General features: G+C 34.8%; 1 protein-coding gene across 2 annotated transcripts in view; it reads left to right on the top strand.

Annotated features, from left to right (window-relative positions):
* Window positions 1–346: 346 nt before the first annotated feature.
* Window positions 347–17323, top strand: part of LOC106069552 (protein APCDD1-like) — a 151212-nt gene continuing 134235 nt past the window's right edge. The window contains exons 1-2 of one of the 2 annotated variants that reach the window (XM_056036226.1): window positions 347–460; window positions 14770–15290. In XM_056036226.1, the coding sequence (XP_055892201.1) occupies window positions 15239–15290 (52 nt within the window). In that variant the 5' untranslated portion in view covers window positions 347–460; window positions 14770–15238. Of the gene's footprint in view, window positions 561–14769; window positions 15291–17323 lie in introns of both variants that reach the window. The other variant, XM_056036225.1, reaches the window with a different exon arrangement.

Here is a 17323-nt window from a genome sequence, read left to right on the forward strand (position 1 = left end):
CTTTTACTTTGTCTGACGCAGTCATTCTATATACTTCCTAGGCAAAGTAGGAAATAGAGAATTATTTTGTGCCTTGCTAACAAACGCCCGGCATTCTTTAGAATGATTGCATTTTTGCACTTTGCTAGTAATATATATATATAATTTGTAATCAGTTTGACATCTTCTGCTTTCATATTTCATGGGTTGCTTTCCCTTACCATCCAGTGCTTATATTCCCTTTAGATTTTCACTAACCTAAAACATAACAATTGATAGAAAAAAAAATCTAGTGGTACCTTTAACGTTCCGCCTGCCCGTGCAGACGAGGCGGAAGAAGCGATAGCAGACGATCTCCTTACGAGCGGCGCCGTGCGTGCGTATATGTGTGTGAAACGGACACGCGTCGCAGTTTTGTCAGTCGTTAAAATGTCGTCTGCTGCTAACAGTTTCTGATCACAGGACGGTGACAAACAAAAAAGTGGGTATTTAAACCGTTAAAGAATAATTTGTTTCGTTGGATTACTGTTGTCAAGTGGTTTTCATTTTAAATCGTCTACCGAGATTGGAAAATAAAGGGAGTATGTAGATAATTTAAAACTCTAGATCTAGGTTTTGTGAATTGAAACTTACCTCATTTAGTGTTGAACTACTAAAGTGATTTCTTTACATTGAAGAGTTAAACATTGCATGAAATACATGTTGTGCGCCCGCATAATAATCTATTGAACAACATTTGAACAATTAGGCGAGGGAAGAGGGAGATAAGCGATGCGCTGAACCAAATAGTGGCAGAAGTAAGACTACATGCTTTGCATGTAAATCCGAACCTGCTGGGTTCGAATGTTGGTCTAAGGCAGTGGTTCCCAAACTTTTTTGTCCCGTAGACCCCTTGCTATGTTTTCTGGTTTTCGGTAGACCCCCTGCTCAACTTGCACATTTTTGCAAATTCATTAACATGTTTTTTTTAAACAAATTTCTAACTGTAATGAGTAGAAGAGTGAAAAAAGTAATTTAAAGCTACACAACTACGGATATTATTTTTCATATACGAATTAATCGTTCTATGAAGTAGTCTTTCCTAACATTAAATATTAATTAATTAATTAATTAATATGTCTTGGGTATCATTCTAAAAGGTTTCGCAAAGAGCAGTTGTTCGAGTATTTCTTGATCTTTTACGAGTGGCTCAAATATTGAATCTGTGGAACTGTTTTCATTAACAGGAGAAGGGTCGAAGGCGAGTAACTGAAACCTTAACCAGTAAGCTTCGAGCAGGAAGGGCTCATTAACCTTGGCTTGCTACCCACCTAGCAGAAGGAAAACTGAATTGAAACCTCTGCTGCCTTGCTACTATACCCAAACATGGGAAAGGTCTCGTGGGTCAACCCAAGCGCCATGTATTCCTGGGCCGTCCCCTCTTTCTCTTTCCTTGGGGGTGCCAGGTTAGGGCTTGCCTTGTTATGTTGGATGCAGACTTGCGAAGTGTGTGACCTATCCATCTCCAGCGTCTCTGATAGATATCTACTTCAATGGGCTGCTGCTTTGTTCTTTGCCACAGTTCCTCATTCGAGATCTTGTCTGGCCAGCGGATTATAAGAATCTTCCTCAGGCAGGTATTAATGAATACCTGGATTTTTTTTCAATGTGATGATTATGGTTCTCCAGGTCTCCTCGATTCGGAAGCAGATGGGCAAGACGTGGCGACAGTTGGGGAGATTCGCCCAGAACCGAGATGCCTGGGGGAAGCTGGTTGGTGGCCTATGCCCAGAAGGGACCACAGGCAGAGATGAGATGAGATGGTGACCATTAGACAGTTTGTAGCACACAGCGCTTGTCAGACCAAACTGTATTTATGTCTTTTGCAATGATTTACATAAGAAGCTTTCAATTTTATAACTCATGCCACCGAAGCGACCATGAACTGTATTGTCGCTTAAAGAAATTCTTTTAATAATAACAGATGTATGTTTATGTAAAACGACTGATAAAATCAATGTTGGACCTTTGCTGTTTTCCGTATTTTGCTTTAAGTAATGAAATCTTGTAAGACTCTCACAAACCATCATCATCTCTATATGATGTCGAACAGAGATTTTGTGGGTCTATTTTGAACTTTGAGTGTTCAAAAGTTTTTGAAATCTTAATTTTTGTCAGGGTGGCATTGTATCAAATGATCCTCCAGCGTAACTGGTTCATATCATCATAAAAAAGTCACTTAGGCAACTGCTTGTTTGACAAGGAAGGAAGGAATCCGAATTTTAAATAATTAATGCTGTACTGTCTACATTTCTTTTCTTTTTTTCAAAATATTAGTTACATGTAGACAAAATTAAGCTATTTAAATAAGTATTGAAATTGATTACAACAATTTTTCGTTTGAATAGCAGTAGGATATATATTTAAAGGATTAACGAAGGTACACATCAAATATTAGTGTATGAAATAATTACATTAATGGAATGTGAAAATTAAGTAACTCGACCTGCTTAAATGAAATCTATTATTGTAGACCCTCGTGGACATCTCATAGACCCCCAATTTATTCTTTTACTTTCGTAGACCCCTTGGAGGTCGTCGTAGACCCCTTGGGGTCTATATAGACCACTTTGGGAATCACTGGTCTAAGGGATGTCGGGATTTCATTGGGCTGTTGGTCAGTTCTAGCTTTGATTGGGCTGTTGGTCATGTGAGTTCTAGCTTTGATTGGGCTGTTGGTCATGTGAGTTCTAGCTTTGATTGGGCTGTTAGACATGTGAGTTCTAGCTTTGATTGGGCTTTTGGTCATGTGAGTTCTAGCTTTGATTGGGCTGTTGGTCAGGTGAGTTCTAGCTTTGACTGGGCTGTTAGTCAGGTGAGTTCTAGCTTTGATTGGGCTGTTAGTCAGGTGAGTTCTAGCTTTGACTGGGCTGTTGGTCATGTGAGTTCTAGCTTTGACTGGGCTGTTGGTCATGTGAGTTCTAGCTTTGATTGGGCTGTTGGTCATGTGAGTTCTAGCTTTGATTGGGTTGTTGGTCATGTGAGTTCTAGCTTTGACTGGGCTGTTGGTCATGTGAGTTCTAGCTTTGATTGGGCTGTTGGTCATGTGAGTTCTAGCTTTGATTGGGCTGTTGGTCATGTGAGTTCTAGCTTTGATTGGGCTGTTGGTCATGTGAGTTCTAGCTTTGATTGGGCTGTTGGTCATGTGAGTTCTAGCTTTGATTGGGCTGTTGGTCATGTGAGTTCTAGCTTTGATTGGGCTGTTGGTCATGTGAGTTCTAGCTTTGATTGGGCTGTTGGTCATGTGAGTTCTAGCTTTGATTGGGCTGTTAGTCAGGTGAGTTCTAGCTTTGATTGGGCTGTTGGACATGTGAGTTCTAGCTTTGATTGGGCTGTTGGACAGGCGAGTTCTAGCTTTGATTGGGCTGTTGGTCAGGTGAATTCTAGCTTTGATTGGGCTGTTGGTCATGTGAGTTCTAGCTTTGATTGGGCTGTTGGTCATGTGAGTTCTAGCTTTGATTGGGCTGTTGGTCAGGTGAGTTCTAGCTTTGATTGGGCTGTTGGTCATGTGAGTTCTAGCTTTGATTGGGCTGTTGGTCATGTGAGTTCTAGCTTTGATTGGGCTGTTAGTCAGGTGAGTTCTAGCTTTGATTGGGATGTTGGTGTAGATGTTGGTATGTATATCTCTTTGTGTTCTGTCTGTGTGTCTAGGCGTGTGTCTATGTGTGCGTCTATGTATGTGTTTATTTGTATTAGTGTGTGTCTGTTTATGCGTGTGCTTCTGCCTCTGTGTGTGTCTAGGTATGTATTTCCGTGTGTCTTAGCATGTGTCTGTGTGTCTAGGTTATGTATTTCTATTTGTGTGTCTAAGTATGTTTCACTTTGTGCATGTGTCGATGTTATGTTTCTCTATTTGTCTAGGTATGTGTTTCTATGTGTCTAGGTATGTGTTTATTTGTGTGTGTCTAACTGCTCATGTAGGTATTTCTATGTGTCTAGATATGTGTTTATCTCTGTGTGTGTGCGAGTGCTCATGTAGGTATTTCTATGTGTCTAGGTATGTGTTTATCTCTGTGTGTGTGTGAGTACTTATGTAGGTATTTCTGTGTGTCTAGGTATGTGTTTATCTCTCTGTGTGTGTGAGTACTTATGTAGGTATTTCTGTGTGTCTAGGTATGTGTTTATCTGTGCTTGTGTCTATGCGCGTTGGGATACATTATATTGACACAGCCAGCTCGTGTTTATATAATGACAAACAACGACTTGTTTTCTAGTTTTAGTAGAGGTCCTTTAAGATGTACATTTTTGTTTAACTTTTCGTATTTGATACAATGTATTTTTTGTTGTTTTTATTTCTTGCTATTTTTAGAAGGTAAATTATGTATAGAAGTGTAAGCCGGAAACAGATGACAGAGTTATTTTGGTGAAACCATTGATTTCCTTACTTATCACTTTATTGACCTTTTAGTAGAATGTCATCACGCTCCGCATCACCGTGCTCTGAAGTGATTCCCAGACATGGTCGATTTCACTTAATCACTCAAAGTCTCGAGAGAGAACACGACAATGTCTCGAACTCTCCCTCTAGACGTGCTATCGTGTCCAAGTATTTTGGTTTGGACTAGCATCTAGACCAGACTTGCATGAGTTGCTGCTTGTTCTCTGTATTACTGTTGGCTGATAATTATAAATTGTTAAGCTAATTTGGAGTTTTGGTGTACATATTATAGGAAGTTGTTTTTAAGGCATATATTTTGTGTGCACTTTTCAGCATCTATAGTCAATGTTCTAACCTCGTAGCGCAAGTAATGTATATTGTTTTCTTGGTAAAAGTAATTTAGAGTGTTTTCTTGGTAAACGTAATTTAGAGTGTTTTCTTAGCAAAAGTAATTTAGAGTGTATGACATTCTTTACTTTGTCTGATATTTTGACACCTCTCTCATTTATACTTTTTTTTATTTATTTTTGACAAATCTTATATTAACTTACTCGATCTGTCTGTATGGTACACTTTTCGTACACTTTAGTTCTACCGCCTCCTATTCTCGCATCTAGTTGAAACATTACACAATTATTTATATTTCATGAAAATACATGAATCAAGTAAAAAAAATTAACCAATGACTTAATCAATCAGTGCAAGTTAATTAATTTTGAAAAAGAAAAAAAATATAGAAAAAAAGGTGTTAAACCTTATATTATTGAGTGATTTTGCGGTTCTTCCCTTTAGCTAAGCTATGTTCATTATGAAGTGTTTGTTTTTTTTAATTTTACTTGTATTTAGGTTTCTTTTAGGTTATTTTGTAATCGCCCAAACATTTCTGCATATTTTTTTTTCTTTTTCTGTTATTGTATTTTATTCCTAAAAGAATGTAAACCAGATTTAGACAATCAAATAGTAGACAATGTGGAGATCACAAGGTTGAAAATGTAGAAGTCAAATATAAAAAAAATACTTTAAAAAAAAACGAAGCTCATATTAAGTGAAATTATATTCATTATTTTGAATCAATCTTGTCATTAGTTTATAATAGATTTAGATTAATTTATAATAACAATTATGAATTTGTTCGATTGAAAATATTTTTACCGTTTTGTTGTTATCTTATCTTATCTTATCTTATCTTATATAATACAGACGTTACTTCAAAAAAGAAGATGATTACGTCCTACGCGTCATGCATTTAGTCATGCATATTAACCAATGACTTAAATTCTGCCAAGTCACTGGTTTTCCTGGCTAGCTCAGGCAACCCATTCCATGCTCTAATAGCACTAGGGAAGAAGGAGTATTTGTACAAATTTGTCCTAGCATATGGGACGAGGAATGTGCCTTTATCTTTGTGTCTTTCAGAGTATTTTATTAAATTTTTTTTTTGTATTTGAAGATTATGGTTCAGTGTTTTATGTATGATTGCTACTTTACTTTTGAGCCTTCTGTCCTGAAGGCTTTCTAAATTTAGTGATTTTACTAAAGGTGTTACTCTAGTCAAATGTGAATATTCGTTTGTTATGAATCGCACTGCTCTATTTTGTGTCTGTTCTAGTTTCTTAATGTTTTCTTGAGTTGAGGGGTCCCAAACAGAGGATGCATATTCTATTATTAGCCTAACCAAGGTTAAATAACATTTTAGTTTTATGTTCTTATTTGATTTATAGAAATTTCTTTTAATAAATCCTAATGCCTTGTTTGATTTTTTTGTAGTTTCATCAATATGTGGATTCCATGACAGTTTTTCATTTATTATAACACCTAGGTATTTTGCGTTTTTAGTCTGTGTTACTGGTTTGCCATGAATAAGATAAGTGGAATTAATTTGTTTTAGTTTTTTTGTTACTCTTAACAACTGACATTTTTCTGGGTGGAAAGACATGCTCCAATTTGATTCCCATTTCTGTAATTCATCTAATTCTCTTTGTAAAATATCTGTGTCTTGTGTTGTTTTTATTGTTCTATATATTATGCAATCGTCTGCAAATAATCTGACTTTTGTTCCTGAAGTAATGCAATTTGGTAAATCATTTATGTAAATTAAAAATAGTAGTGGACCCAAGACTGTTCCTTGAGGTACACCTGAGTTTACTGTTATCGGTGTTGATTTAGAGCCATTTATTATTACAGTTTGTTCTCTCCCTATCAGAAAGTCTTTAATCCACTGATGCAGTAGACCATTAATGCCGAAATATTTTAATTTTTTAAGCAAACTATGGTGGTGAACTTTGTCAAAAGCCTTAGAAAAATCTAGTAAGATAGCATCTATTTGTTCACTATTATCTAAACCTTTTGAGAAATCATCAATTAGTTATATTAGTTGTGTTTCACATGATCTATATTTCCTAAAGCCATGTTGGTATGGTGTGAGGACATTATGTTTGTCTAAGTGGTTTATGATGTTGCTACATATTATGTGTTCTAGGATTTTACATGTGATGCTGGTAAGTGATACTGGTCTGTAGTTTCCTGGGTCAGATTTTTCTCCTTTTTTAAATAGGGGGGTGACATTAGCTTCTTTCCAGTCCTTTGGTACTCTACTCTTTGTTTAGCGCAATTTCATGCTTTTAGCTTTCTCAACGCGCTATGGTCCAATCACTTGTGTGGTAAAAGATTTCCGAGCTGGCTTTTCGAAAGAAATTTGTAATAAAGTTTATTGACTTAAAGTAGAACTTGAGGGCTCAAGCCTCTTTGATGGAAGTCCAACACGCTAGCCACTTAGCTAAGCAAGTGCTTATGAAAATATAAGTGTTTTTTTTTATTATTATCTATTGTTAGTGGTTAGTTTCAGATTTTTATGCGACAACCTAATTCTCTATACAAGGCGTATCTCTCCTTAGCTTTTCTGTGTCTATATCAAACAACATTAATTAATTAGGATTAATTGATAAAATAATTGGTTAATTTTTTTTATTGATTCATGTGTTATTGTGTAAAGTTTCAATAATTGAAAGTACGAGAAATAACGTGTACATACTTTGTAACAGACAGACAGACAGACAGACAGCTGATATAAGCTTTGTAAAAAGTTAGGCCTACATTTTGGAGTTAAGTTTCAAAGTGAGTTTAATTAGTGTTAGCAATGAAAAGTGTATACACATAGTTAGAGCTAAGATCAATTAACAAAGTTACAGTCTGGATATTCGGCGATGTGAACATGTTAAATTATACAATTATATCAAAAGAAGTTTATGTTTATTTAATTAAAATAGGCATAGAAACTACAGGATTCTAAACTTTTTCCAATTTGCAATCTTGAATAATTAAACTACACAAGTTTCATCAAGTTTCGTAATTATCTGCTCGGCTCCCTACCTAGGAGTCTCTAGATCCAATGTGTATATATATATATATATATTCACATATTTTCTAGTCTTCTATAGAGCAGCTCCAGATTGTTGTAATGATGTAACCGTGTTCAAACCCTGCCTGCCGTCATCCCATGCCTCTCTACATGAAATTTATCTTATTTTAAAATGTATTTATTGCACACTCCTATGGTTAATATAGTCCGATCTCCTTTGTTGATATGTGGGTGGAGGGGATATCTTAGGAGAAGGATTCTGTGCTGGCTTTTAGTCGCTCCACAAACACGACCCAAACCACAATTGGGCTAGTTGAAGCAACGTCTGAAAACTTACAAACAGAAATATATCAATTGTAAGATTCTTTTCAAATACGATTCACCCTAATAATCTAAAAGTTAGGTTATTTTTTTAAAACGACAAATATAAACAGGCATACAGAATGATCAAATCGTGACACACACACACAGATATGCACACACACACACACAAGATAATAAGCGGGCTTTTTATTTTATACTTAAAAATTTGGTTTTTAAAACTAAAAGTGCTATTTACATCTTGATTTCACCGTATTTGAAAACTAAAAGTGCTATTTACATCTTGATTTCACCGTATTTGAAAACGAGCTACAAAAAAAAAAAAAATTCAACGACCAACTTTTGTTGTTCTGAAAGTGTAGCTCCTGATGACCTTTGCACTGACCTGAAACATTTTTCAATATAAGACGTAACGGGATCCGCAGCAGACGAAAGAAGGACATCGACTGTCTGTAATGTAAAGTTGTGAGTACAATAGATCTTTTGGGACGCACCAACTTTTCTCGTTTAAATGCTTAAAAACACACACACACACAGATAGACACATACGCATAAATTTATACGTAACAAGACAAAAGTTGACACCAAAATGTCTTTAATTCAGATTGTTCCTATCAAATTGGAAATCTCAATTTTGTTTAAGTGCCAAATGAATATGATTTGTAAAAATTTTATCATTTTACACAAACACACACAATAGTAGCGGAATTGATATTTCTTTTTAAAAGTACTATTTACAAGCATACGAATATTGATTTGTCCCTAATAACCCTCGTCTGTTTGTTCTACAATTCAGTGTTACTGACATGGTTGTACTAGAATTATCTGTAAAAGTGCAGACTTCCCAGCGCCATGGCTTCGACCGTGTTGGATTAGCCAGCTGTCAATTATAGAGTTGACCTGGTCATTGCTGTCTAGCAGTTAATAGGGTAGATGTTCCTTTTTTATTATCTGATACTCTACACTTACACACACACAAAAGATGTTTCCAATTGTGTTGTACGAAACGTCAATGAAAAGAAAATGAGATCAAGGCAAAGATGACCTGCTAAGAAGGAACCACTTGACTAGATCTTCATTTAAAAGTTGTTGTGATGTTCGAGGAAAACACAAGAAGTTAATTTCGCATGTTAAACAAGCCTTTAGTGCAATTCACATTTTGTCTGATATATTACACAGATTTCGCCATTGAAAAACAAACAACTTCTACTCGTATTCAATAACTCGCTTTGAAATTGAACTTTATCATCAAATCTATGGCTATAATAGAAACATGAAATGATGCTTAAAATAATTCGCTCCAGATACAAATAGAAAGAGGATACATCATTCCCTACTAAGGACTAGATGTATAGAAAAGGTTGGGCATGGAGTTCCATACACACTTTGCACGAGTGATAAGCTGATGTATAAGGTCACTTCGTTCGATAAATATATAGTACGTCATTACGTACAGCCGAGTTTTTAACGTTCACTTTGTCTTGCTTTTTTCTGTCCTCCTTTGTAAGGTTTTGTCTTTTTTTCTGTCCTCCTTTGTAAGGTTTTGTCTTTTTTTTTTTGTCCTCCTTTGTAAGGTTTTGTCTTTTTTTTTGTCCACCTTTGTAAGGCTTTGTCTTTTTTTTTGTCCTCCTTTGTAAGGTTTTGTCTTTTTTTTGTCCTCCTTTGTAAGGTTTTGTCTTTTTTTCTGTCCTCCTTTGTAAGGTTTTGTCTTTTTTTTGTCCTCCTTTTTAAGGCTTTGTCTTTTTTTTTGTCCTCCTTTGTAAGGTTTTGTCTTTTTTTTTGTCCTCCTTTGTAAGGCTTTGTCTTTTTTTTGTCCTCCTTTGTAAGGCTTTGTCTTTTTTTTGGTCCTCCTTTGTAAGGCTTTGTTTTTTTTTTGTCCTCCTACGGCTTTCAGTGGGTCTCAAACTCTTTTTTTTTTCTAAGTGTAGGATAATTTCTAACAATTTAAGAAGCAAAGACTGAGAACTAGTTGGAAAATGCAATCAAAACGTGCACAAACAGAGCATGTAGTGGACAGTGTTCTTTATGTACAGAGTTGTGTTTATGAACCTTTACTTATGTAAATTAGAACAACTGATTGAGCGTTATGACATATTGATTTTTTTAAATTTGAAGATGAAAATAACAATATTTAAAACTAGTGAAACCTTCAAAAGTATTTTGACAATCTGCTCGTCTAATTCCGCTGCGTGTAAACAGTTTTGCCCACTCATTGTTTTTGCATCTTTTAATTTCTCATTGTAGACTAGTTAGAATAAACGAAACAAAATTATATTTACTAATGTGTATTATTGCTATTTTAAACTTCATTTCCATGGTTTAGAGAATTATTGAATTACTTGATAATTTAAATCGCTTCAAGTATAGATTGAATCTATATGGGCCTACACATGTATTTTTAGTTTTGAGAAATTCTGTTCATAATTTGTTTAAACTTATTTATATTATTTATTCATACTATTAAAGTATTTGACAGAGGTTCTAAAGAAATCCAGACATTACCTTCGTTTTTTTTTATGCGAAATAAAAATTCTTAGTAATAATTAAAGAACTAAAATCAAAATGAACTATCTTGAGTTTTTAATGTTATTTAATTAATTTATTAAATCTTTCTAGTCACGGGAAGGTAGTGCTCATTTGGAATGAAGGAACAAATTTAAGGTGGACTACATCTGCTTTACTGTATAGGATTACACTGCTATAGCGTTGCATAATGCAAATCACATATTGAGTTTTTAAACCCAGAACTTCTAGCAAACTATTAACGTTTTCAGTTTGATGTACTATGTGACAAAGTTGTGAATTAAAACAAAATACAATTTAATTTGATTTGTGCAAGATTCTTCATAATAATTAGCACCAAGGAGAATTGAACAATTTAGAAACTCCACCAAGGAACTGTTCATCATTAAAATGCCGGAAATCTTAATTGAAATTTTTTGTCTGCCTCACTCAACCTGATTTAAACATGGGCTTTTTTTCTATTTTCTTCTCATAAAATGCCATTCTGCCCCGAATCGATGGAGGTCATCCTATTTCTATGTGTCTATTGCCTTATTTTTCTTAAAACCACATTCATATTCAATCCATACACTGGAACGCTCAATAAGGGAGGTCATTAATCTAGCAAAGGATAAATTGGATTATCTTCTCTTGTCGCCTACGTACAATGATTTTTATTGTGCTCAATGTTTTCGGGAGCAAACTGAGAAGAACATTCTTCTTCCTTTGAACTGTACATTTTATTTTTTTTAGTGTTCTTCTGACTAGTCGATATGCCCGTCAAAATGTCGGGTGAATAATGGCATTTTCTAATGCTTGCAAAAAATGTGTCTAGTTTTAGGGTTTCATAATGAACCTATCATAAAAACTTTCTAACAGTAGATATAGGCCTACTATTTATTATTTTTAATTATAAATTTAAAACGATTATTACCTATTTTTTAAATCAATAATCTCTTTTTTTTACCCCTAAAAACAGATAAACTGGTATTGATAATAGAGCAGTTTCAAATTGAAAAAAAAATATAAGCTAAATCACAAATTTCTTTAAAAATTTCAATTTTATTAACAATCTCAGCATACCAGCTTAATAATTGTAAAAATGTGTTATAAAGGTAAGAATATTGCAGGCGGTTGCATGTCCACTTCTTCATGGGGAAACAAATGGATTTAATGCAGATTAATAATAAAAGATATTAAAATAAAGTTGTAACTATAAACATATGCTACCGTATCGAATGTCTTCATTGAGATGTTGGATATTTTATTTCTAGATATTGTGAAAATAAATAAGTACTATTATCATTAAAATATAATATTAAAATATGTAATCAATCAATATTAACAATATAATATTACATATATATATATATATATATATATATATATATATATATATATATTGCATACGTTTAAAGTTAATAATCTCCCATTAAACTTGACCGCCTTTTTGGTCCAACACTTCTGTTGTGAAATTCTCTTCCAATTAGCGGAACATGTCGTAGGCTTTTGTTGGGGGGGGGGGGGGTGAGTGAAATTTGAGAGACTAGCGTGCGTAGTTGAGACAGATCTTGGAGTTAGCGAAACTGACAGTTACTCACAGACTAGCCATTGCTCGTAGGTCACGAGAGTTGGCAACTTGGGTCTGGACCTGGTGCTGACGTGCCTGGAGATCATTGACAAGGGTTAGCTTGATGGTGACGTTTTCCTGGAAAATGGGGAGACCTCTCCGTGTTGCACTTTACAAGTTTTAGAGTGTTGGTGCATGCATGCGTATTTGTGAGTAGGTGTTGACAACAGAAGCAGATATGGCAAAGGGGCATTTTTTGTAGATCCCACTGGCGCATTCATTACTAGATGATAATTCCAATGAGCAGTAGATATGCCGAGCCAACGTTTCTACATGAGGGCGTTACTTTATATGTTTAATATTCATTAACTGGTATCCACACCAAGGTCGACAAATCCGTTTTAGCAAACGTACAAAATATCTAATTTAAAAATAAAATGGTGTTTGGGGGGGGGGTACTTTAAGGGTTATATTACGTTAAAGATCTTTGTTATGAAATTTAAAAAAAAAATTGTTTATCCCATATTTCCCCCCCCCCTCCCCATTAACAAAAATGATAGTCATGTTGAAGTCCAGACCATCGAACCTTCCATGCCAAACTTTCCTCCACAGAAGATGAACCAGTATTTTGTAATCAACAGTTTATGAAGTTTCATTTTGCTAGGGCAACATCAAAAATATATTCAGAAGTTTTAAAATGTCACTTTCTATCCAATTCAGTTTACAATGATCTTACGATTATTATTTTTTTATTTTAGAAAAAAAAGGTTTCCACGACATACTGATTGGTCCACTGACAAGAAATAATAAATAAGATTCAAATAAATAAATTTAATTAATTAACACATCATAAAAAATAATTATAAAAAAAACAGCGAGACATCATCAAACACATTAGCCAACCATCAAAGCATCATCAAAAATAGGAACATCAAAAGTATCATCAATAATTCATCATAAATAAGTAAATATCAGAAACATCATACACAAATTTAATTAAAAACATTAGCAAAAACCACAAAAACATCATCGAAAAGTCATCATTTAAACTTTAGCAAAACATCAAACATAACATTTAAAAGACATCATTAGAACATTACAACAGAACATAAAAATCATCATCAATAAGTCACATAAAAATACATTTAGAAAAAGACTAACTTCTTATAAAGCGATTGCTTTTTCTCTTTATAATTAACCCTTTCCCCCCGAGAAAGAATCCTGGTTAATCGAATGTATACGTGTGCTACACTTTGTAATATTCTAATGATATGCTTTGAGATGTAGACTTAGAAGACGATGCGCAAACATTTCCTGAACTTTACTTTAGTAAACTCTTGAATTAATAATGATTCACATTCGGAAATTCCCGAACGCAATGCTAGTTGTCAGGTTCAGGAATTATTTGTGTTGTTAACTAGCTGTACACTATTAAGGTCCCGGGTTCAACCTGACAAGAACATCACTCACACACAGTCGTACATAGAGTAACCAACTATGTGGATAGTTTAAATAACAAAAAAAAAAGGAATTTAATTGTTTGATACTGATATATGTATATGTACAATGAGAGTGATAAAATGATGAATGTATAATAGATATATAAATTATATATAGATAGATACTAATCACTAATTCACATAAGCACCTTGCTACTGCTACCAACTGACGTCACAATACTGCCAACATCGGCAATAATAAAGTTAGACCTCAGCTGATCCCAACTGATACCAATGATGCGTAACGGCCTGACACTCAACGCCGTCGATGATCGCCAATCTGACAATGACACTCACGACTATAGTATATATATATATTTCTAAGACGACAAGCAACGCCCACACTGGCATAGGATCGAGCTCAGTATCTACAACTCCAACACTGGCACCCTATAAACGAAATAAACACACAACGTAACTTCTACTCTAAAACTAGAAATAGTGACAACCTCATACAACATATAATAATAGATATCACAAACAAATAACTCACCTTAAACAGGGGTACAAAAATCCTACTAAATAATTAAGTCCGAGAAACTAGCCTTTTACGGACCAACACACCGTCCGTTTCAATCAAATTCATAGGGTGAACTGCCTCATGACAAAGAATGACCAATAGATGTCACCGGACTTTGTGACGTAGCAAAAACAATTCAAAACAAAACTACAAGGCACTCTCGCCCCGTACTACGAGTAGAGAAAAAAAAAGCAAAAGACACTACGCGACAATAGTCCTTTCAATATCGCGACAGTCCTTTCAAAACCAATGTTGGATCTAGATCTATATGTAGACCTTGTTCTCTGGCCAAATTTAAACATATGTCTTTTTTTTTTTTTACTTCAAAAATTATAAGTCAAACTAGAGTTTTTCCCGTGTGGCCAACGAGCGAGTAATTCTTTTCTCAGCGATAACACACCAACTGTTAAATGTAGAGGAAAATAGTAAGAGCCGTTTTTGCAATCCGTGTCCAGGTTCCAGCTTACTCCATCCTCCGCCCTCCATTTTCCATGAAGTTGTGACTTGTATAGAGGTATTGTTAAAACAACATAAAAAAGCAATGTTTAATTTACAAACATTTCGTTCATGTCCTCATGTCATCTATCTATTCTTATAAAACAGATACAATAGCAAGACAACTTAGAGACGAGGCTAGTATTGATCTAGCGAGCCAACGTGAACAACTATGAAATCATATTACACTTAGTGTTAGACATTCAATGGACATTAAACGACGGGCTGTGTGACACTTCATTTTTCTATTCAACATCAGTTTATCGTTTGGAACAATTCCATTGATTCAGTGCTGGCAATAGGATCGCTACTCTATGGTTTGTTCAGTGTGAATAACTGTTTATTGTGATGGATTTATTAAAGCATTGATTCTGAGCTGATTGAATAGAGATTGATCCAGATTACAACTGGGACAGATGAACATTTGATGCAGTTTAGTTTTTTTTTTTTTCGTGGATGTTGAATTCCAATACTTCAAATATGGCGACGTCTTGAGGGGACGTCTTGAGGGGACGTCTTGAGGGGACGTCTTGAGAGGACGTTTCTTTCTACTGAGATAACTTAATAGGATCCCAGAATGGATAGGGTTCAACAGTGGACTGTTCTAAAGCTGGCCATCATATATATAGGTGAGTGCTTCTGTCTGTCATGTTCATTTTGTCTTTAATACTTCGCTCTATAGTCAATAAATGTTTGCAGTTTATCAAATAACATTACTTCCACATTACTTCCACATTACTTCCACATTACTTCCACATTACTTCAACATTTCTTCAACATTACTTCCACATTACTTCAACATGCATTTCTCAAATATATAAACATTCCTATGATGGAGGCCATGGTGACAACAGACTGACAACAACAGTCTGAGGCGCACACACCCCTCCCCCCCCCCCCCCCGACCAGGAAGCTTAGTGAGTACAACCAGAAGAGTAAGCAGAAGGAACAAAAAGCTTAAAGTACTCACATCGTAATGCAACACCTGATAATGCAATGCCCCTCCAGATGTTCTAGAAATTAAACTGCGTTGATATTGAAACATTTCTTGTTTTCGTATCTCAGAGTTAAAAGCAAACATTCTTTTTTACCAAGGTTATATCAACTCACTCTGTCTGTCTGTCAGGTAAAACGTTTGTACACGTTACCTCCGACACCCAATCTCGGATCAAGCTGAAATTTCGAACAATTATTTCTTTTTACTTAACAACACAAGAATCAATCAAACAAAACAACAATAGTTGATTGACTATTATTATTTTTTTTGGTATCTGGATTTGTATTAGATGAAGTGGTGGTATAAGCAGAATAAGTCCCACTTATAGGTCACCTCTCTCAATTGAAACAAACAATATATAACTATACAATCTTATCTAGTTATAAGTACCTCACTAGCAGAGTGGTTAGCACGTCGGCTAGAGGAGACGAGAACCACGAGTTCGAATACAGGTATTTCCGTTTATTTACCAATTATTTACCAATTATGGTAAAATCTACCCAATTGGTAAAACTATTGTTAATCGCATAAACATATTGTTGTTGGTCTAGATCTTCAAATGTAATGACATGACTGATCCAAACTAATTGATTCAGTTACACTTCGTATACGCTTTGCTTTGTTGTTGTTGTTGTTTTTTGAAGTATTTTTTTATGTTTTTCTTGCTTCTAATTATTGAAATGACTTATATTGTACTTATGACTTATATTATTATACTACATCAAAGTTCTTCTATCTGTTGATAGTAGAGAACAATTCAAATGTGACATATTCTCAAAACTTTTCTAATAGTAAAAGCATTTTTTTTTCTTTCTTTATATTTATTTTTGAAAATAATTTAAGTTCATTAAACAAAAAAAACGCCTTAATAAAACAAATAAATCTTAAATACCCTTTTTAGAAATCACACCAGCTCCTACCTATTTCTTCTAGCATGTGTTTGATACGGTACTGGACACAGAGTTGCTTGCTTATTGTCACCACGTGGTTGTTGCTAATGAGAATGGCATAAACAGACAGACAAGAAACATAATCAATTAAATTTTAAAATATTAACAATGGTTTATTACGTCATGTGAAGATGAATGTACTCAATGACCCAGTTGCTATGAAAAAGACAAATCTTTGAATGTCTTATGAAGGGTTTATTATTTGGGCTTGGGTACAGGATCATAGGATGCCCATGACGCATGGTTCCTCCTCTCTCTCGACACAAAGTATCCGCCTTTACTCCATCCCCTGTCTGTACAAGAAGTTTAATCTCTGAGCCACACGAGCAGGCCAGCTGCTGGACAGGTTTGTCAGAAGCTATTTGAGGCGCATGTCATTGAGAAGTATTTTATAGTCCTATCTCTGAGAACGCCCCTGGCTATGACAATTTTTCTGAACCACTTTAAAAATAAAGTTTGAATGAGAGATGCGGGTTGGGATAATGTGAGTTCTTATACTAGAGTGAATAAGAGAAACATGGAGAAAGAAACAGAAGAATACAGTGTGACCAAAACAAAAAACTTAGAAATAGAGTGAAAGAAAAATAAAAGGAAGAGAGAAATTTTAAAACATTGAAAGAAAAGTGCGAGAAAAACAAGGGATGGAGGATAAAAGGCTATAGGAGAAAGAGAGGCAGTATAAAGAAAAGAGAGTGAGTATAAAGAAAAGAGAGTG

The sequence above is a fragment of the Biomphalaria glabrata genome, chromosome 7 (genome assembly GCF_947242115.1).
Source record: "Biomphalaria glabrata chromosome 7, xgBioGlab47.1, whole genome shotgun sequence".
Lineage (NCBI taxonomy): Eukaryota > Metazoa > Mollusca > Gastropoda > Planorbidae > Biomphalaria > Biomphalaria glabrata.